At 55.6% G+C, this 20,019-nt stretch overlaps 5 protein-coding genes across 5 annotated transcripts; 3 read left to right on the top strand and 2 right to left on the bottom strand.

Moving 5' to 3' along the window:
- Positions 1-1,378: 1,378 nt before the first annotated feature.
- QBC33DRAFT_554543 (S-adenosyl-L-methionine-dependent methyltransferase) lies at positions 1,379-2,538 on the top strand (the record flags this gene model as incomplete). The annotated part of the gene is made up of 4 exons (XM_060429524.1): positions 1,379-1,512; positions 1,573-1,760; positions 1,822-2,023; positions 2,085-2,538. 4 exons carry the CDS (start codon positions 1,379-1,381, stop codon positions 2,536-2,538), a joined length of 978 nt encoding a protein of 325 aa, XP_060287586.1.
- Positions 2,539-4,671: 2,133 nt separating this feature from the next.
- On the top strand, positions 4,672-6,621 carry QBC33DRAFT_591641 (Clavaminate synthase-like protein). The gene has a single exon (XM_060431650.1). The coding sequence runs from the start codon at positions 4,998-5,000 to the stop codon at positions 6,507-6,509; it is 1,512 nt and encodes a 503-aa protein (XP_060287585.1). The 5' UTR covers positions 4,672-4,997; the 3' UTR covers positions 6,510-6,621.
- Positions 6,622-6,811: 190 nt separating this feature from the next.
- Positions 6,812-8,793, bottom strand: QBC33DRAFT_554541 (major facilitator superfamily transporter aflatoxin efflux; the record flags this gene model as incomplete). Its single annotated transcript, XM_060429523.1, has 3 exons — positions 6,812-7,599; positions 7,661-8,064; positions 8,144-8,793. 3 exons carry the CDS (start codon positions 8,791-8,793, stop codon positions 6,812-6,814), a joined length of 1,842 nt encoding a protein of 613 aa, XP_060287584.1.
- Positions 8,794-9,794: 1,001 nt separating this feature from the next.
- QBC33DRAFT_151688 (fungal-specific transcription factor domain-containing protein) lies at positions 9,795-13,123 on the top strand. Its single transcript, XM_060422167.1, has 3 exons — positions 9,795-10,548; positions 10,767-11,252; positions 11,383-13,123. The coding sequence occupies exons 1-3, from the start codon at positions 9,982-9,984 to the stop codon at positions 12,796-12,798; spliced, it is 2,469 nt and encodes an 822-aa protein (XP_060287583.1). The 5' UTR covers positions 9,795-9,981; the 3' UTR covers positions 12,799-13,123.
- A 369-nt stretch (positions 13,124-13,492) lies between these two features.
- QBC33DRAFT_565540 (uncharacterized protein) lies at positions 13,493-17,022 on the bottom strand. Its single transcript, XM_060430420.1, has 4 exons — positions 16,492-17,022; positions 16,159-16,419; positions 14,037-15,280; positions 13,493-13,975 (listed from the first exon to the last, which is right to left on the bottom strand). The coding sequence occupies exons 1-4, from the start codon at positions 16,711-16,713 to the stop codon at positions 13,765-13,767; spliced, it is 1,938 nt and encodes a 645-aa protein (XP_060287582.1). The 5' UTR covers positions 16,714-17,022; the 3' UTR covers positions 13,493-13,764.
- Positions 17,023-20,019: the final 2,997 nt, after the last annotated feature.

The raw sequence follows: 20,019 nt of genomic DNA, 5'->3' as shown, positions 1-20,019 counted from the left end.
ACGTAGTACGGCATTGGGCTTCAGCATGGAGGATGTCGTTGGTTTTGGGCATGTTTGATGTTTGATTATTGCCGGGCCGCCCGCAACGAGGGGGCTCTCCTTACTAGTGCTGCTGTTGCCTCCGTAGCGTCTTGGTGACGGTTCAAGGGATTGCGAGGTTGGCGCTAGAATCGTACAACCGGACGACCCGATCTCAGAATCCAGTTGATCTCAAGCCGGGTTTGGGGAAATAGTACCGAAACAGTGGTAACTAACCAAAAGCTCTGGTTGTGTGAGAATCGGATGCAGAAAAGCCCATCCAGATACTAGGTGGTACATGACAGTTACCAGCTCGTTGGGCCTGGAGAAGTGGCGTCCAATGGCTGGGTTGGGGTTTCCCACTCGGCTGGGTCGATCAAAGGCTGGGGAGGGGCCATAGCCAATAGGACAGTACTCTGTACATTAACTAGTTCGCGAGGTCTCAGGTCGTGCACGCCGATTCTCCCCAGTACCCACGAGTGCAGGACGAGTACCTCGTGGGAACTCGAGGCTATGTAGCCATGGCACATAGCATATAATGTGACGTTGTGCAAGATATGGGGCCATAGAGCTGCATTGTCCGGTGAGATAAATGAGTTTATGGTCGTCATGTCATGTATTGTGGCAACGAACCCGGAACCTGTCTGTCTGTAGGTATTTTTAACTTTGCGACCCAGGGTCGAGAACTAGGTAAGTCTTGCCCGTCGCCTCACCGGCTATCCAGCCATCCCCGTTCAAGCTAGGATGAATCTGCAGTGGAACCCCACACCACTACAGCTTTTTGTTCTCGATGTCATATAAAACTCCAGGCCTAGCTTCTGCCCGCTATCCGGGTCCTCAATTCTCCCACCCCTCTTGGTTCTTCAACGCTACATTGCTCGAGGCTTGGGTTGGGCGCAGTGATCTTTACTCTAAAGTCTTGTCTCCGTGCGAGTCGGTCTAGGAGTTCCCAAGTCGATTCCTCGGGGAAGAAACAACAGCATTGTTATAGGCTCCTGGCCAGTGCCATCGTCGAACCTCGCCTCGCCAGCTGAACCCTATATCCACAAATACACACACAGGGCCCTTGCCGGATTTCCACCTATTTTCTTGTTCTCCCGCCTCGGTCCTCTCATCACATACACCGGGCGAACCAGTCGTCCACGTCTGTTCTGTCTAGCGCATGGGTCATGCACGCCAGGTGGCAGACCTGTACAGTGGTAGTGCGGCCCACCTGCTCCAGTCCGCTGCCTTCAAGAGCGTGTCTTTCTCCTTGAAGCAAGTTGTCAGTTGGGAACTGAGTTGGCTTTCGTGCGGGCTACCCAAGGTTATCAGGCCTGCAGAGTGCCATCTTGTGGCGGCCAGTGATTCTTGGATCCCAATGGCAGAAGTTGGATTCATCGAGCCGCTTCCCGCCGAGACGGGAGTGACGTCTGACTATGACCCAAGCGTTGTCGAGTCCGACTTTTGTTCGGTGACCTCGAGCATAAACGAGCACATCTGGGAATATGGGAGGTAAGCCTCGATGCTAAAGCCCTTTATCGCAGGAGCCTTTGGCGCTAAACCCCCTCACAGACGGTACCAGGTATTCCGATACGGCAGATATCCGTTGCCCAACGACGACGAAGAGATCAACAGGGAGCTGTTGAAGCACGTCATGTTCAAGGAGATGCTCCATGGCAAACTCCACCTTGCCCCAATCGGGGAGAACCCCCAGAAGATAATCGATCTGGGAACAGGATCCGGCGAGTGGGCCATTGAAGGTTAGTCGAATCCGACATCCCAACGTGTGGCGGGTGGGCAAGTCTTCTGACAGGCTTCTAGTTGGCGATAATTTCCCAAGCGCGAGAGTAATAGGCGTGGATCTCTCCCGAATCCAGCCTGTCTGGCTTCCTCCCAACGTCGAGTTCTTTGTCGATGACGTTGAAGATGAGTGGATGCAGCCGTCGGACTTCGACTATGTCCACCTTCGCGTATTGTGTACCACGTTGCAAGATCCTCGAAAAGTGATGGCGAAAGCATTCGAGTAAGCCAGTCTCACCTCACACGGCCGAGTATCAACACTAATAGCCGCACCCTCACTGCAGGAACTTGAAGCCTGGGGGCTGGATCGAGCTTCAAGAGTTCAACCCAAGAATAGGGTGTGACGATGGGAGTGTCCCTCCAGACTACCCGTTGCAAAAGTTCTACGACCAATTGCAGACGGTATTTTGGGAACATTATGGTTTCGATATCCGCTTCATCGAGAAAGCTCCTGCCTGCCTTGAAAAGCTGGGCTTTGTCAACATCCAACAGCGGGTGTTCCACCTCCCCATAGGCGCGTGGCCCAAAGATCAACACCTCCGAACTCTCGGTGCATACTTTCGCGAGGTGTTCGCAGAGATGATACCCGCCATGACTGCCAGCGCCTTCCCCGAATTTGGGATCGATGCATTGGAGACCAATGAGTTAATGCAGTCCATCCAGGTCGCTCTCGGAAACAGGCGCTTTCACAGCTACGTGCCAGTACATTTCGTATGGGCTCAGAAGCCAGTCTCATAAATCTCGCCGACTTGAGCATCAATCCCTGCGGCTGCAGCCCGACATCCACCAGGTCTCGTACCGGCTCTTGAGCCATGTTTGCTGGGCTGCCTAGCCAACTCGAGCTCCAGTCTGCCATAATTGAAGAAGCCCAGCAGACAGATACGATTTTGGTTTCGTCTAAAGGCTTGCTCTGTTCGTCAGTGTCAGCCTCTTGCCATACACTTATCGGACGGACTCTTTATAGCAAACCCACTGATATGCTCACTTACTTTCTGGGAGTAGCCCATGCCATCACACTGACGGACCGGCCCGTCTGACCTGGAGATTCCTGCATTCTCCATCACCTTGTTGGCCCAGCATGCAACGATGAGCAGCTCCTGCGACACAGCAGCCCCAAGGGTCCAACCCTCTCCTGTGCATAGGTCCTGGTCACTAGAGACGGCTCCGTTGCAGCTCAACGGGTGCTCCCTGTCGCTCCCAATGGTCGCTACTCATGTAGCTATTCTGATTCCGATGTGGCCCGAAGCCTTTTCGCCAACAGAATCCTGACCTACCCTGGAGTTCAACAAGTCAACACCTCCGCTTCGACGGGCTAGTGTGCTGCAGCCTGCAACCGCAAATTGCGTAAACTATGCCAGCGACGTTGCATCCATTCCGATCCTGACGTCCATTGGACGCCCGTTGATCGGCCGCTTGTGGGGAACACCAACTGTCCACAAGGGTTCTCTCGCGCTTTTGGCCAAGACGAACCCTGCCGCCTTGCCAGCTTCGACCTCGGACCCACTTCATTTCAAAGCGCCATCATCTTAAGAGAAAGTCATTGTCACATTTCGGAGGAAGCTGCGTGGTTTGGATCCCAAATCACTCTCCAGGACCCGTGGCTCTATCGTGTCGACTCTTAACCGATGTTAATGCTTTCAAGTCGGATACTCGAAGGAACGCGGCGGGCCAAACATGCAAGCATGCTGAAGGATGTGCTGGTCTTGCCCCTTGGCAATTCTGGTGGGCTGGGTGAGGGTCAAGTCAGGAGAGATGCCTTTTCTTCTTTCTTTGACGCCGCTTGGGCTGGTCAACCTGTGTTGCCCACACCAGTTATCATGCAATATCGATGACATTTAATCTTACTACGACCTCTACCTCTACATCATGTAGCCCGCCTAGCCGAAGCAAAGGCGATATGCTTGGCATCTCATCGCTCTCGTCGAGGCATACCGTAGTATGTGGTGCCGTTGTCCATTCTGTCAGAAGTTAAGTCCCCACTCGCCTCCAGATTGTCGAATTCTTCGGCTTCGGCCTGCCACGGGCTTCTAGCCGGGATGGGGTCCCAATCCCATCCAGCTGGAACCATATGCATCTTGGACCCCATCCAGCTGGGACCCATCCGGCTACTGGATCTAGTGAATACCTATACTCCACAGCCTTGATGTCCAGTACCGTGTACTAATTCTCTTTCTCCGGTCCGGCACACTCCTTTTTGCCGCCCTATTCAGGGGAAGTCACGTACTTGGGGCAGGTATCTCGGTGTAGATTCAAGCAAACTTGCTCCCGACATTCCGGCTGTGGCATAGAACAAGTGGACGGCCGGTGCGCCAGCACGCCGAAGCGGAAGCGGAAGCATGCATCTCTCGCTCGCTATATGTAGGGCATAAGGGAGCCTGCCTTGGCGAACATGGCGTGGCTTTTCTCGTCTCCATTCCATCGGGCTCTCGCCTTTGTTTTTGTGTGGTCGTACCCAGATCCAATCCTGCGACTCGGAAGCTCGCATGTGCAGAGACGGGGAAGTGGCAAAGTAGGTATATCTCCGGGGTCGCCCCGTCGGGCACATTACACTGACCCGATGGCCCGGAGGTAGCCTATTTTGTTGCGGTGAGAGCCAGGCGACTTCATAGCGTCATTTGGGATCACGGATAGTTACCACTGTAAGCAGACCTCCGCGGCCGGGTAAGCCGGCAGCGTTGGTCTAATTGCTAGTTGAACAAGATACTGCACTCACTGGTGATGAATTGATATCTCTCAATGCAGATTCGCTCGGGCTCAAACCTCTCCCGACGCTCCGGTTCAGCATGGCAGCCTTGACATGGTATATTTACGGCATGCCGTCTCTTCTCTTTGATGAACTCCGGACCCGTCTCTGTTTTTAGTTCGTCTTCTGGGGAGTTTCCGGTAGGCTGGTGATGCAGGTCAGCGACCGGAGAATAGACTGTGAATCTGATTCGACAGATTCTGGTGGTGTCAATATGGACATACCCCAGTTTTAGGCCGGGATTGCTTGGCAAACCACCCCTGCTGCCCAAAACACCCTTGCAACCAAAAGCCGAGCCAATCTCAACCTCACCTCCAGCGCCTCCAGGAATCCGGAAAGGACAAACCAACAGACAAACACATTCACCTCACCAGGACGGTGTTGGTCGCAATGCTATGTCTCCGCTCGCCCGCAGCCATTGTCCTGCTGTGGTAACGATCGTCCAAATCTCAGAATGCCGGGTTCTCCCCGCGCCCTGACAGCCCGCTGTGTTGCGGCGGTGGAGCAGATCGATGCTGAGTGCAGAAATGCCCACGACACTGTCCAAAATGGGCAACCATCGTCAGGACTGGCAGGCTGCGGAGACCCTCTGGTGCAGCTGCTCCAAAGACAAGCGTCCAGTATCCTAGAGCTGTGCCGAGACGGCCGGCTGACCCTCGCCGAATCTGGTCGAACAGGGGATGAGGCCCCTGAGACTGGGCTGCTGCAGCAGGGGTTGGATGACTTGCTATCGAAATCATATTCCAAGTTCTATGACCACCTGTCTAAGGATCTTCCTCCTTGGTTGAGGCAGCTGTACACGGATGCAAGCATCTTGAAGTTCTCCTTCCTTTTCCTCTCTTCGACCCTCAAGGCGTGTCTCACGGGGGGTCACAGCAGCCTCACCGCTGATCGTAGGGGTCGGCTGGAGGACGAGCTTAGCGAATTGGTAAAAATCTTAGATCTAGCCATTATACTAGCCGGAGCTGCCGGCCAGGTTAGGGGTAGACGGTGGATCGACGAGACATTTTCTCTGCTTGAAGATGTCTCGGCCCAAATTATAGGGTCACCAGAAGACCCAGCAGCAGCGTGGCCCAACTCGCCCTCGTTCTCCAAACATGAGCCCTTCACACCGCCAGTAAAGAACCCAATCAGGCGCACCGGAGCCATATCCATGGAATCATTCCAGGCGTACCTAGACCGCCCCGCCGACCCGGCCCGAGGCCCAGAACCCCTCGTCATCCCCGGCCTGGCAGACGACTGGCCAGCCACGACGACACGCCCCTGGGCCAAGCCGGGCTACCTCCTCTCGCGCACCCTCGGCGGCCGACGCCTTGTGCCCGTCGAGGTCGGGCGCAGCTACGTCGACGAAGCCTGGGCCCAGAAGCTGGTGACGGTCCGCGACTTCCTGCGGGACCACATCGGCCCTTCGTCGGCCGGTGCCAGCACGACGACGACGACAGCCTACCTCGCGCAGCACGCGCTCCTCGCGCAGCTGCCGGCTCTCCGCGCGGACATCACCGTCCCGGACCTGTGCTACACGGCCCCGCCCCAGCCGCAGTCGCACGCGGCTGGGGAGGCCGTCCCCGAGCTCGACGAGCCGCTGCTAAATGCCTGGTTCGGACCCCCCGGCACGATCACACCGCTGCATACGGACCCGTACCATAACCTGCTCGTGCAGGTCGTCGGGCGGAAGTATGTTAGGTTGTATGGACCTCGCGAGACGCCGCGGATGCGGGCTAGGGGGAGGGAGGGTGGCGTCGATATGGGGAATACGAGTCTGTGGGATGTTGGGGTTGAGGAGGGGTGGGATCCTGGTGAGGGTGGGGAGGGGGGTGGAGGGGGAGGGGGAAAGGCGGAGTTTGGCGAGATACCCTTTGTTGATTGCATACTAGAGCCGGGGGATACGGTCTATATCCCTGTTGGGTGGTGGCATTATGTGCGAGGGCTGAGTGTGAGTTTCAGTGTTAGCTTCTGGTGGAACTAGAGCATGCGTGCTGCACTACTACATTCGTCGAGCAGAGTACAAATTGTACTAGAGCTTTCATTACTAACTTGATTGTATGAGGTATACTGCGCGTTAGACTATATGCAAGCTGTTGTCCCAAAGACCAGGAAGCGGAGCCGCCCCAACACTGTTTCTTGTACCCTCACCAAACGCCGAAACGCCACGGATATGTATATATATGCCAGCTGCATCTGAGACGGAGCATGTGCTTGTTGCGCTTCGGAAATCTCCTTCTGGGTTCCCCTTTCCCATTCATGTCATATCTCATCATTCGATCTCTTCTACCTCGAGATTTGTTGCTTCACGTCACCCGTCACCGAGTCCTCATTCGACCCCACTGTCTTTGCCTCCTCCATCTTCACTCCGTTCGTCTTAGCACCTTCTACTTTCTGTGCTCCGGGCGGCAAGGCCCCCGGTCCGCCCGGTCCACCCGGTCCTCCCGGTCCCCCTTGGCCGTTCTTCCCCTTCTTAATGCTTCTCCACTCCATACCCAAGGCGCTGATGAACGCGCCAAACGACAGCCCCGTGGCGGTGAGGAAGATCCTCGTGGCGGCGAAGTTGTACGCGTCGATGACCAAGCCCAGGAACTGGGGCGGCACGGCGGAGACCAGGTTGGTGACACCCTCCTTGACGATGCTGCTGGGGTCCAGGCCCGGGATGCCCGACAGCTTGGCGACGAGCAGGTTGCTGAGGATCGTCTGGCCGACCGAGGTGAAGACGGCGCCACCGAGCTGCTGGACGAAGAACATGATGGCGATGCCCGTCGGTATGTCGCCGGGCGGGAGCACCGTTTGCATCGCGAGGTTGGCCGTTTGCATCCCGAAGCCCAGGCCGAAACCTGCCAGGAACTGATACGAGATCCAACGCGGAGAACCGGTCTCGGGGGTGAAGGTGGACATCAGCCCCTCTCCGATGGACATGAGGACCGGGGAGAGGTACATGGTCGGGACGTAGTAGCCGATCTTCTGGGTGATGAGTCCGGACAGGATGCTCGAAAAGACAAGACTGAGCACGAGAGGCAAGGTGTAGATGCCCGACTTGATGGGGTTGACGAGTTTCACGGTTTGGACTAATTGCTCTTGTCAGCGTCATGCCCACGTGGGGTGAGGAGTATAAGCTGCTTTTCTTACACCAGATGGGGAGGAAGTAAACCATCATCAGCATCCCGCCCGCCAAGAAGAAGGTAAAGAGAGCACCGGAGATGACGCTTCTCTGGACGATGATTCTCGGGGGGATGGTCGCCGTGTCAGGCTTGAGAATCTGGACTGCGGCAAACGCCATGAGCAGCACGCCAAAGACAACAAAGAGGGCGATGATCCGGCCATCATTCCATGCATAGGTCGAGCCGCCCCACTGGAGAGCCAGCAGGAGAGAGACGACGGATGGCAAGAAAAAGAACATGCCGAGCGGATCGAGACGCTTGAAGTGGGTTCCGACGCTGGCAGGCGCATGTTTCTGCTTCGGTGGGTTCCAGAATAGGACCATGAATACCAGCGAGATCGCCCCGATAGGGAGATTGATGTAGAAGCACCATCTGTCCGCCCATTCATTAGCAACGGTTGTTCCGGGACTACTGAGATACAGGATCCTCCATAGAAAGCAAAAATAGGTACCTCCAGGTGACCGCGCTGGTGAATCCTCCGCCGATCAGGGGCCCCATAACCGAGGCGATTCCAAAAATCATCCCGAACATGCCCTGGAACATGGGCCGCTTATGCAACGGGATCATGGGGATCATGATCAGCATGCAGCCCGAGAAAATCCCCGCCGAGGCGAGACCGGCAATAGCTCGCCCAGCTATGAAGACGCCCGAGTTGGGAGCAGCGCCGCAGATGGCTGATCCGACTTCGAAAACGACGATGCTGATCAGGAAGGTCCATTTCATGTCGTAGAACTTGTATATACGGCCGTATACGAGCTGTGACGAAGCGGTCGTGAGCATGTATGCCGAGCCATACCAGCCAATGTCGCCCAGGCTCTTGAACTCGTCGGTGATACGAGGAACTGCGGTTGCAATGATGGTCCGATCCAGTGCGACCAGGAAGAGGGCGAGGAAGTTGCACAAGAGGGTCAGCCAGAACTTGAGGCTCTTGGGTTGATAGAGACCGTTGTCCCCCTGACCAAACGGCCTCGGCCCTTCTTGCTTCGGTGACAACTGCTGCTGCTCAATGTCGGACATCTCGTTCAACTCGATCCCCTCGTCTCTCGCGACCTTGGCATTGGCAGTCTGGCCACTGGCCAACGAGGTCGTGGACCGATTCATGACTGCCTTTTCTGGTACTTCCAGGCCCATGAGTCTTGAGGGGCAAGACTGCGAAACTGTGGGGGAGAAAAGAGTCCGGGGAGGAGGCGCAAGGACAGATTCTTACAGAGTCCGGCCAAACTCAAGGAGAAGGAGCGCAATAATGAACGGCTCTGAGGGGGTTCCATCGCCCTGGTAGTCCGGCACAACGACGCATCATATATGATGTACAGATTACAAAAAGCATGGCGGTTCCCATCTTGTGGGATCCAATTTGCTCGGTCCGTCTCATATTAACTGGGTCCATCGGACCTTGAAAAGCATCAAGGGTGGACTGCGAGAATATACCCACGGCTTCGTGCCTTCGACCATCCCGCGAGCAGCAAATCTAAGCACTCGTCCAAGTGTGGGAGTGCCATCAGGAAGTTCCCCATCGGAGCCGGTTTATATGTGCTGCCCCCTGCCCCACCCGGCCTTATGCCCGGATTAGCTCATCGTCTGTTTTTGGGGCTAGCGCGAATTTAGACGTTGGATCTTGGCGTCCGGGACCGGGGAGGAACGTCTCGGGACCGAGGAGAAGACAGCTCGTCGCTCGCGGCTTTTATTAGGTTGGTAGGTCCCACCATCCATCCTGGTAAGCAGTGGACCCTAAGTACCTGGGTACCTCACGTAGCCCCCCTCTGGCTGCATCCAATCCCACGGCCTCCTGTAAGGCTGAGGAGCAGTTGGTTAGCTTTTCTTTGAACCAACAGCCATTCCAATCATTCCAATCTGTCATTTGTTCTGTCGCGATCGCCCTCGCTCTTCCCTGCTCTTCCCCTCTTTCTGTGACCATCTCCCATCCGCCGCTATCCAGTGCATCGAGTATCGCGCTCTCGGCAGCGCCCAGCGTGACACGGATAGCCGTCCCCCAGCAGTAAGCATTGTGAGGCTGTCAACGGGACGCCGCAGATCGCCATCTTAAACCGAGTGACAGGACTGTCTGCAGGCCTTGAGTGGCAGCGGCAATCTTGCCTTGGCCTCGTGCGCACCTCCACCTCCCTCTAGCGGGCATGCGCGGCTCCGCGCATGGCTTTGCATTGATCGAGTAAGACAAAAAAACGGGGAGCCATAGGGTCTACTTGTACCTCTGGAGCCTTCGACAGTCTAACTTCGCCTCGGACCCGAGGGGCCGGTCCAGTGGCCGCACTCGCGACTTATAACTCTACAATGGAGACCGAATCGGCTGAGCCTCGCTCGACGGAGAGGCTTGCGGTCCCTACCCATGATCCATCGGTTATGAAGCTGACCAGAGGACACTCCTGCGTCTTATGCCAGCAACGCAAGGTTCGTTGTGATAAGCAGAAGCCCTGCGCCAATTGTGTGAAGGCGCAGGTTGAGTGCAGGGTTGTACCCCCTCAACCCCCAAGGAGGAGGAAGAAGAAGCCACACGAGCGGGACCTGATCGAGCGCCTCAAGAAGTATGAGGCGCTCATGTCCCAGCACGGAGTCGCCTTCGACCCCATCGGCCATGACTTCAAGCCCCCGGATGGCACGGACGATGTTACCGACCTGGAGCAGGACCTCAGCGGCCTGAAGACTTCCTCGGGTGCAAGCACGCGGGAATACAACTCCCCCGGGAGTCAAGAAGCCGAAAAGTTAGTTCTACCTAGTCTACCTACCTTACCTAACCCCCATTTTTGTTGTAACATATCTTCGTTTTATCTTCTCTGCGGACAACGCTCCCTGACATCTGACTACCTTAGACCGCTCAAATGGTTCCCATACTACAAAGAGGTTCGTACATCGGGGAGTTTAATATTATCGTCCCTCCGTACTTTCTTTCTCTCCCCTCGAAGTTCTCGTGACGATGATGGTCCCACAAGGCCCGGCCCGTCTTTGGTCGGTCTGGACTGCGGCACTCTGTCACCACCCATCCCCGGTGCCTTAGCAAAAAACACCCCCACCCCCCCAATCCTTCCTTATCCACCAGGTAACCTGACTTCGTCCCTCAGTATCGGGCCCACCACGATGACATGCTCACCGATTCCTCGGATGAGGATTTCGAGCGCCCCACCATTCATCATGCCTTCGACACCATGTTTGACAACACCGATGGCTTTCCCTTCGTCGTCGGTGGCTCACAGGTCCGCGTAACAAATTCACACCCGTCGGCCATCCAGATATTTCAGCTGTGGCAGATCTACATCAACAATATCAACCCTCTCTTGAAGATAAGTCACGTACCGACTCTCCAGGCGCAGATAGTCGGAGCAGGGGCAGACCCTTCTAAGATCTCGAGGCCGCTCGAGGCCTTGATGTTCGCCATCTACTTCATAGCCGTCACATCAATGAAAGATGAGGAGGTCCAAAGTACCTTCGGCGAGGACAGGGCCGTCCTCCTGACTAAATATCACGGAGCTACGCAGCAAGCTCTGGTTAATGCCAATTTCATGAGGTCAACAGAAATCATGGTCCTGCAGGCCTTGTTCTTATACTTGGTGAGCTTGCTTCTCTCCGCCCTGCCCTCCTCTCGTTTCGCATCCCCTTCTTCCCCTCCCCTCCTCGCTGGTATCATTTCCTATCTTGGACAACCTCGCATTTCGAACTGAAATACTAACTTACATGTAGATTAGCGTGGTGCGATACGTCGACCCCCGGTCTCATTTCTGCTTGATTGGCATTGCGGTTCGTATAGCCACACGCCTCGGTCTGCACCGTGACGGCGCCCAGTTCAACCTACCACCATTCGAAACCGAGCAACGGCGACGTCTCTGGTGGCAAATTGTCGCTTTGGACAAACGGATCGCCGAGATCACCGGGTCGGCTATTACTGCTCTCTCCTCCAGCGGAGGCGACTGCCGGCTTCCCCTTAATGTCAATGATACGGACCTGTATACTCATGCCAAGGACCCCCCGGCACCCTATGGAGGGCCGACAGAGATGCTCTTCTGCCTCACTCGCGTTGAGATGACCGTCGCAGCCGCTCCCGGCGGTGTCCGACCTAACCCAGTGGGAGCAGGCAACAGGCCACGCGTGCAGTACAGCCCGTCTCCCTCGTCGCCCGATGTTGTTACGCATGTAGCCAACCAGATCCTCCCCCACGACCTTGAAGCCTACTGCGCATACATCGAATCAGTCTACCTCAAGCACTGCGACCCCAAGAACCCCCTTCACTTCTTCACCCTGACTATGACGCGCATGTCGCTCTGCAAGCTTCGCATCATCGGCTTCATGTGTCGGGGCGTCGCCGCCACCAGCGTCGACGATGTGGAACGCGACGCCCTCTTCGTCGATGCCATCCAGATGGTAGAATTCGACAACGTCATCTACTCCACCGACGCCGTCCGCGGCTTCCTCTGGTACACCAATCTCCACTTCCCCCTACCGGCCTACATCTTCCTCGTCTCGGAGCTGCGCCGGTACAACACGGGCGAGCTATGCGAGCGCGCTTGGCAGGCCATCTGCGACAACCACGAGCACAGGGGGCTGATTCGCAACCTCAGGAGCCCAATGCACATCGCGTTCGGGAATTTGTTCATCAAGGCCTGGGACGCCCACGAGGATGCTGAGCTCCAGCTGGGCAGGACTGTGCAGGCCCCCAGGCTGATCACGCTGCTGCGCCAACATAGGTCCCGGTATGTGTCGGGGGTCTCGATGCCGTCGAATGCGGGGCAGGGCAAAGGCGCCCCAGGCGGCCCGGGGCCCAATCCTGCTGCCGGAGGCGCACCCGGGAACCCGGACGTGGGCGGACCGGGAGCGGCGGCGGGAGATCCATCCGGCATGTATTCTGGCGGCAAGCCCGGCCCGGAAACTGCCAGGCAGATGGGGCAGGGGCCCGGGGCGATGACTGACGACAGCATGATGTTCCCCTCGGTCGACATGGCCAACCACATGTTTAACTCGACCTTCCCGGATTTGGGCAATGAGCCGATGGACTGGAACTATCTGATGCAGTACGGCGGGTTTCCGGGGTTCACCGGTCACCCGGCCGTTTACGCGCAGCAAGGTGGTGGTCCCCATCCTCAGCCTCCTGTGACACAATGAGGCAGGCGCCTGGGGTGGTTTTTGGGCGGAGGGGAAATTGGGATGGTTTCTCTTGCTTTACTTTTTCTTTTTTTTATAAAAAAAAAGGAGGTCGGATCGCGGAGCTAGGCGTAGGAGGAAGGAGGCTGTTGGGTATGGGATACCTTTATATACCATTCAATTCAAGGGGGAAAAGGATCTTGCGTTGTTTATATTGCTGTACATAGTATACTTCGGTCGACTCTGGGTTTGGTTCTGGTTACCCGGTTGGATACGTGCGCGCACACACAGAGAGATATAAATATATATATATCTATGGAAGTCCAACTTCTTAACTACCGTTGGCGTCTTTTTATGCACGCGTATCCTCCATAGTGACTGCGGAAGGAGGCGAGGCGCCTTCGACAGGGGAGGGTTGTGGTCCGGGAGTGTTATGAAGAGACTCGGGAACTATGTGCCAGTACTGGCCAAATATGTAGTAGGTCAGGTTGTTCGAGACGTGGCCGGACATATTGACTCTCTTCCCCCCCCACCCACCCGGCTTCTCCCTGAGTGACGAGGGTTGTGTCCCGATAAATAGTCCAAGTCCCCCTGTGCTAGAGACGCACGAAAGGGGATATCGCATCTACTTTTTGGCAGACTCCAGCTTGATCGGAGACTCATCACGCGGAGAAAGGAAATGGGGAAAAGGGCCCCAGGGGCCGCAAGCGAAGTTACTATATCCATGAGAGTGGTTTTGTTGTCTATCTACATTTTTGGAGAATGCCTAGGTAGTGTACAACAGATTAAGGACGGCAGTGTCTCTGCTCTAGGTAACTGCACAATCACAAACCGACGCCGACGCCGGTTAGAAACAGCGAAAACAACAACATCCCCTTAAACACCACCCACCCATGCAGCCGTCTAACTGGTCTATCTCCTATCGCGTGCCGAAGCGACCCATAATGCAAAGAGAGACACATATGGTACATACAATCTATCGTCGTTTTACTTGGAGTCGGAACCCCCGTCAGACTTCTTGGACTCTTCCGGGCCCTTCTTGTCTGTGTCGGGTTTGTCGTCTGGTTTGGACTCGGAGCCCTTGGGTCCTTCATCCGACCCCTTTTGGTGAGCCGGATGGTTCGTCAGGTTGTGCCACATGGACTTGAGGAAGCCTTCGTTCTTGTGCGCATCCCCCTCAGAGGTTGCGGCTTCAGACCTAACGGGTACAGGGTCAGTCCAGTCTCCCGGGGGGATCGGCTGCGAGGCGCAAAACTTACCGAGGTCTGTTGACATTCATGACGCGCTTGGCCGTTTTATCGCCCATTTCGTCGGCGAGCATCTCGGCGATGGTCCTCTGGTTGGCGGAGAGAAACTTGGGCATCGCAACCCGGAACTCCACTTTCAGGTCCCCGGACCCTCCTCTCCGGCCGCCGAGCTTCTTCATTCCCTTGCCGGACAGCGTCATTTTATCCCCTGTGCTGGTGCCGGTTGCGACCCTCACGTTGACCTGGCCGTCCAAGGTCGGAATCGTGACCTCTCCGCCGAGCATTGCCGTCGTCAGAGGTATCGAGGCTGTGTAGAGGATATCTGAGCCTGCGCGGCTGAACTTGGGGTCCGAAGCGACCTTGACGAAAACGTAAAGGTCTCCCTTTGCGGCTCTCACGTTCGCCTCTGGTGACTTGCCTGTGGCGGGAGTGTCGCCCTCCCCGTCGACCCTCAGCCTCATGCCATCCTCGATCCCGCCAGGGATGTCGATGGTGAGCGTCTTCCTCTCCCTGACGACGCCGTCGCCCTGGCAACTCCTGCACTCGGAGCCCCTCGGTATCGTGAGGCCGGTACCGCCACAGGTTCCGCACGTCGACGCCATCTGGAAACCGCCCTGCATGAAGTGGACCCGAGTCCCGGTCCCGCCGCAAGCCTTGCAGCTGGACCGTTTCGTGCCTTCCTTGAGCCCGCTTCCGGTACAGGTTTTGCATGTCACAAGAGGCGTGATGGTGATGGTCTTGCTGGTCCCCTTCGCCGCCTCCATGAACGATATGCTGGTCTGGACCTCGATGTTGTCGCCGACCAAGATTTCCTGCTGGAACGGATTCCGCGCTCCGCCCCGGCGGCCAAACGGGGCCTGCTGGCCCGTAAACGCCGAGAATATGTCCTCAAAGTTGAAGTTCGATCCAAATCCACCCTGCCCACCGAAACCTCCTTGACCACCACCAAACCCGGCGAAAGGGTGCCCGCCTCCAAACGGATCGCCGCCGGGAGAGGGGCCGGCATTCGGGTCAAACCCAGCGGCACCGAACTGGTCGTATTGCTCCTTCTTCTTGGGGTCGGAGAGCACCTCGTACGCGCTCTGGACTTCGGAGAATTTGTCCTTGGATGTCGCGTCCTTGTTTGTGTCGGGGTGGAATTTCTTGGCCAGGCCATAGTATGCTTTCTTGATCTCGGCGGCCGATGCGCTCTTATCTACGCCGAGCACTTTGTAAGGGTCCTTCTGGGCGAGCGCCCTTGATGTCGCATGGAATGCCTGATAGGAGTGAGCAGAGAGGGACACCCGCCAGAGGACAAATTGTCAACCAACCTTTCTATGTACGAGTGGATGGGCTGCGGGCCTCGGGGCGCGTTGCTTCGAAGGCCTGCCGACCAGTACGAAGCTGCGTATCGGTGCACTTCTGCTGCCAAGGCGGCCCTTCAATGTCTGGCGTGGGCATATCTGCGCAGGGGAGAATTGTCGGGCGGCCCAGCCGGCCTTGGGCAAGAGAGAAGAATTCATCTTAGCACGGTACGATGCAAATCTCTCTTATTCAAGCCCGATTTTCCAAGACATGGGTTGCATTCAGAAACTAAGACGTAAGAAAGGTGTGTATTAGGAGAGAGCTTGCTCATGACATAACCCGCGATCTTGAGCTTCAACTTTTTTTCTACTAATCTTCTTGGCCGATGGAGCCCGTTCGGAGATTAATAACCTGAGGCACCAAGCTCGGCTTAATCCAGAACCATCTGGGCGGCGCGCGACCCCACGCGGTTGGAGGCGGAGACCACGAGTGGGTAGGCAGATGATTATTCAAATGCTGAATTCCCATGAAGAGCATTTCCTCGCGCTCCTGAAATACCTATCTTGAAGATACAATAATATACACGAAGATTATCCCTCACCGCCAGCGGTTTAAGTGTTCCCACGTCTCTATTTCACTGCCCAGAAACCCGCTGTATGGCCGTGCGAGGTTGGACCCAAGTAACTCTGCACCGAAGTTCTAAACCGCTGGCATGGGGCAATGTGGTCGGAAAAGGTGGGAAAGAGAGGGGGAATATATATGAGACTCATAACTTCCATGTCTAATGTTCTGGGCGTTCACAATCTATCCTCTTTGCCCTCCCAGACTTGGTCACGCCCTGACTCCTGACCTTGTGGAGGAAGTCGACGATGATGTCGTTTTCCTGGACGCCGAGTCCGTTGAAGTGCTTCCGCACCGTGTTGGCGAGCTGGTCTTTGCTCTGTCTTTGAAATTCCTTACGCCTCGCCATTGTCGGCGAATGCAGACCGACACTGCCAGGGCGGGACAGAACCCATTGGCGGTGTTCGCTAGAGAAGGCGGTTGGGGTATTGAGGCGGTAGGTTCGACGGTAGGAATGAAGCATTTCTCTCTGGAATAAGGGCCATTGGAGCTGGGATTGAGGCGTTCAAGTCAGTATCCAATGCTCTGGAGAGAATGTTCGGGGTCATGTCAAGGGACGCACCTTGAGGTTGCTCTGCTCTTGGCCAACTCCGCCCGCCGTGTGGGCTGCAGGTGCTGCCGCATTCGATACTTCTCGCAGATTCGAGCCAGTAGAGCTCGCGACACGTCGTAGTTTGCCATTGGATTGATGGGTATTCGAGTGTCCGACCTTGTCCTTGGCCGCAGCTGCTGTTTCCGACTTTGGGTCCTCCTGTCCGCCCCTCGAAGCCTTTGACGGCGCCATCGATCGGGAACAGCGAGCGAAGGAGTGGCTCACGGGGCAAGATGGAAAGGGAATTCGGTGGCCGTGGCGCTCACATTGCAGAAATAGCCCTGGAAGTTGTGATCGCCAATGTGCATCGTCGAGAGAGAGAGGGGGGGTGCAGAGAAAAAGGGCCTGGCTTTTGCTCACCGCACCGAATTCTGTCCAGTGGGGCAGGGGTCTGGCTGTGACGACACTGGGTTTCCCCTTTCAATTTACTAGGTGCACGTACGGATACCTACCTAGCACCTATTTAGTGCGCATGTAGTTATGCAAAATAGTAGCTTAACCGATATCTCGGAGACCTCCGCTACATACCCGTATGTTATAGGTCGTGACAGGAATGGAATCTGAAGGCACATGATTCGCTACCATTCAAAAGAGCAGGCGGAAAGGGTCCGCGGAACACAATTGGTCTCCGGCTGTCAAGCGGGAATAACCACTGAACTTCAATTTTATTTTTATTTTTTTCTTTTGAAACGGCAGCCCTCACACAACCCTAGGTACCTCGAGGTGGGAGGGTTTCTCCCCGTCCTTGTCGATACAGGCACAGTGCAGTCGACCCCCACGCCTGAAAGAGGCTATAACTTTTAGGTTGCTTGCCGTCTCTTACATAGTGCAGACTTAACCTGATGCTTGCGCAAATGACGGAGATGGGTGCTGACGGGCAATTCCTCTGCTGCCTAGAACTGTACTGTTGGCATAGTACACATGGTACACCCGCGACCCATCCGGATCAGCCCGTCTCACTCCAACCAACCCCCCCTTGCTACCCCTCTTAGGGTGTTCTCCTGCCGCTTCTTCGCCCTTTCCATCGACGTGCAGATTGGGGGTTGCAGCTAAGACGTAGTGGCGCATCATGGTGGCTTCTTGCGCCACGAGTTATGGAGAGAAGTCGCATCTCCACTACTCTGGCACCTTCCCATCACACAACCTGCAGGTCAGCTGGGAATCGACCAGGGTGCTTACAAGAGGGCTCCACAGCTCCCTCGCCCAACGGGGTCTCTCGCCTGCTAGCTCCGAGGCTCCCGGATCTCGGTGCCTCAGATCACTGGCTTGGCCATGAGAATGGGGCGTCGGAGCCCCCTGGAACTTTTTGGGGTGGGGAACTGGGGACCGCCGAACCGGCCCCAGCCCATGGTGTTCTTCTGGGAAGCTTGAAGCTGTGACTGCGGGCTGCGACCCCTGACACCTGTCCCGGTTCCCAGAACAGGGACAATATCCGTTGTCCATTTCCGGCGCCTGCAGTGAAAGCCTTGCCCTTGGGTTGTCCTTCACCGTAACGGATGTTCTGTATGTGCTAACTGTCGGGCAATAATTTGTGATGGTACTAGCAAGGTCTAATGGGAGGCTGGGAGCAATGGAAGCTCAAACGGCAGGCCTGCTTGTCTCGCCACTTTTCAATCCCATGCCTCGACATGGGACGTACAAGAGGCATTTTGCGGTCGCGTGCCAGAGTACTGGGACAGACCAACTTTGATCTCGACCATCAGCCGCTCCGCCTGACCGGTGTGGGGAAAGCAAGAGACGACGAGTTTGTGAGACTGTGACTCTGATTACATGGCCCAATCTTGCCGAGTCGTCGGGACTGCCCCCATGCACAAGCAGAAGGAGTTTGTCTCCACGCTCGACTTGCCCGTTAATCCCTCATCTTGTAGATCTGTTACAGCTTCATTCGTTGTTCTTCGTCTGCCCAAAAGGCCCAGGCGACTCGGAGAAGCAGCCCTGTCCTGGGCGAAGAGATCGACATTTGCTTCATCACAGGGATTCATCAGCCAATCTTAGCCCCGTTCTCCGCAAAATTCTTCAACAAAACAAATTTAGGCTTACCAGGTGCAAGACTACCCCCGCGCTTCTCGGCGTTCTCCTGCATATCGAATGGTGCAAGGTGATTGGAGGGTTGAGCCAAATGGTCGTCCAACAGCACCCCCATCAGGCAGAAAGCAAAAAGGTCAGTCCCATCTCGACCAGCACTGCATCCACTCACATTTACGGGCTCCCCGACCATCTTCGTTGCAGGAGAAGTGTTCATCATCACTGATAGATCTGCGTTAGAGCCGCTCTGTCATGTAATGTGGAATCTAGATACTCCGTTACACTTGCGTGTGCTCACCACACACTTGTCGCACGCATCCTAACTACCTACATAGGTACTGTACCCTAACTATCCGCACCCTGTAATAGTCGTCAATATGGATTGCATGCCTGTCAATGCCCCCAAGCCGCCAGCCCTAAAGCACGGTCACCGGCATTGGCCTGGAGCTCATGTTACCTCTCAGACAATGCAGCGCGTGCAGTTGAGGCTAGGGAGGCTGGGAGGCTGCATCATCGGATTGGAAAGACTCCGTTCTCTAGCTCAACTTCAATCCTTCCCCAGCAGTTTCTCTTCCTCTCTTTTTTTTCATAAAATTACGGGCAATGAGGAGAAAATCCAAGCCTAAAAACCCTCATTTTTAATCTGATTTGACGGGAACAAACCGCCATGAAAACGAGACCAAGCATCAATACTATGTACATACATAGGTACGCCGCAGTATTTTATGTCTACAGGGTTCCTGGGCCCATGCTGTTCCGGACGGAGTAAAAAGGCACGAAGAGGTCTGACGGGGGTTTCCGTCCCATTTCGCGCGCAGACTGATTGGACAACTCAGTCCCTAATCGGGGTTAGAGTGTTTCTGAAAACCACCAACAGCCCCAGCTCATGCTGAGGTGGGAGCTAGGTACCTATCTACTGGTTACACAAGAATTCAGGATCCAGCATCAAGACGACATCTATGCTAGGGTGTCCATGCAGGCTGGCATTACGAAGCGCGCTATATGTCCACAATATGCAGTGCCAACCTACTTCGGTAGGTACGTAGGGGATTCGATGGCTAGGGACTCGATACAATACCTAGGTAGGTAGTGTACCATGAAGAGACCCCCACATTTCTGCTGCCATTTCCCCAGAAATCTAGGGGTGGCTGAGGTCAAGGGAAAAGAAGATCCTAGGACCGACCCGTCTACTACGGTCGTACCAGGTACTCAGGCCGTCGATGGACTGTGCACAATAACCCAAAACCAACCGTCGCTTCCCAATCCAAAGCCTGCCGGTTCTCCCAAAAGGTACGGATGCGTAGTACTGTCATCATCACCCTCAGACGCATAACGCTGAAAACCGCGACGGAGGCCCAGCGTAACAAATTTACGAACGGCAAGAACCTGAATTAAGGTGCTGATAATTCACGATGTAATTAATCCCTTGCTCCAGTTATTTTTAGTGACCAAAAAGTACCTGGCGTAATTTCA

Source organism: Phialemonium atrogriseum (genome assembly GCF_030411735.1).
Source record: "Phialemonium atrogriseum strain 8032-3 unplaced genomic scaffold QBC33scaffold_2, whole genome shotgun sequence".
NCBI classification, from domain to species: Eukaryota; Fungi; Ascomycota; class Sordariomycetes; order Cephalothecales; family Cephalothecaceae; genus Phialemonium; species Phialemonium atrogriseum.
This window is presented reverse-complemented; position numbering and strand designations above follow the sequence as displayed.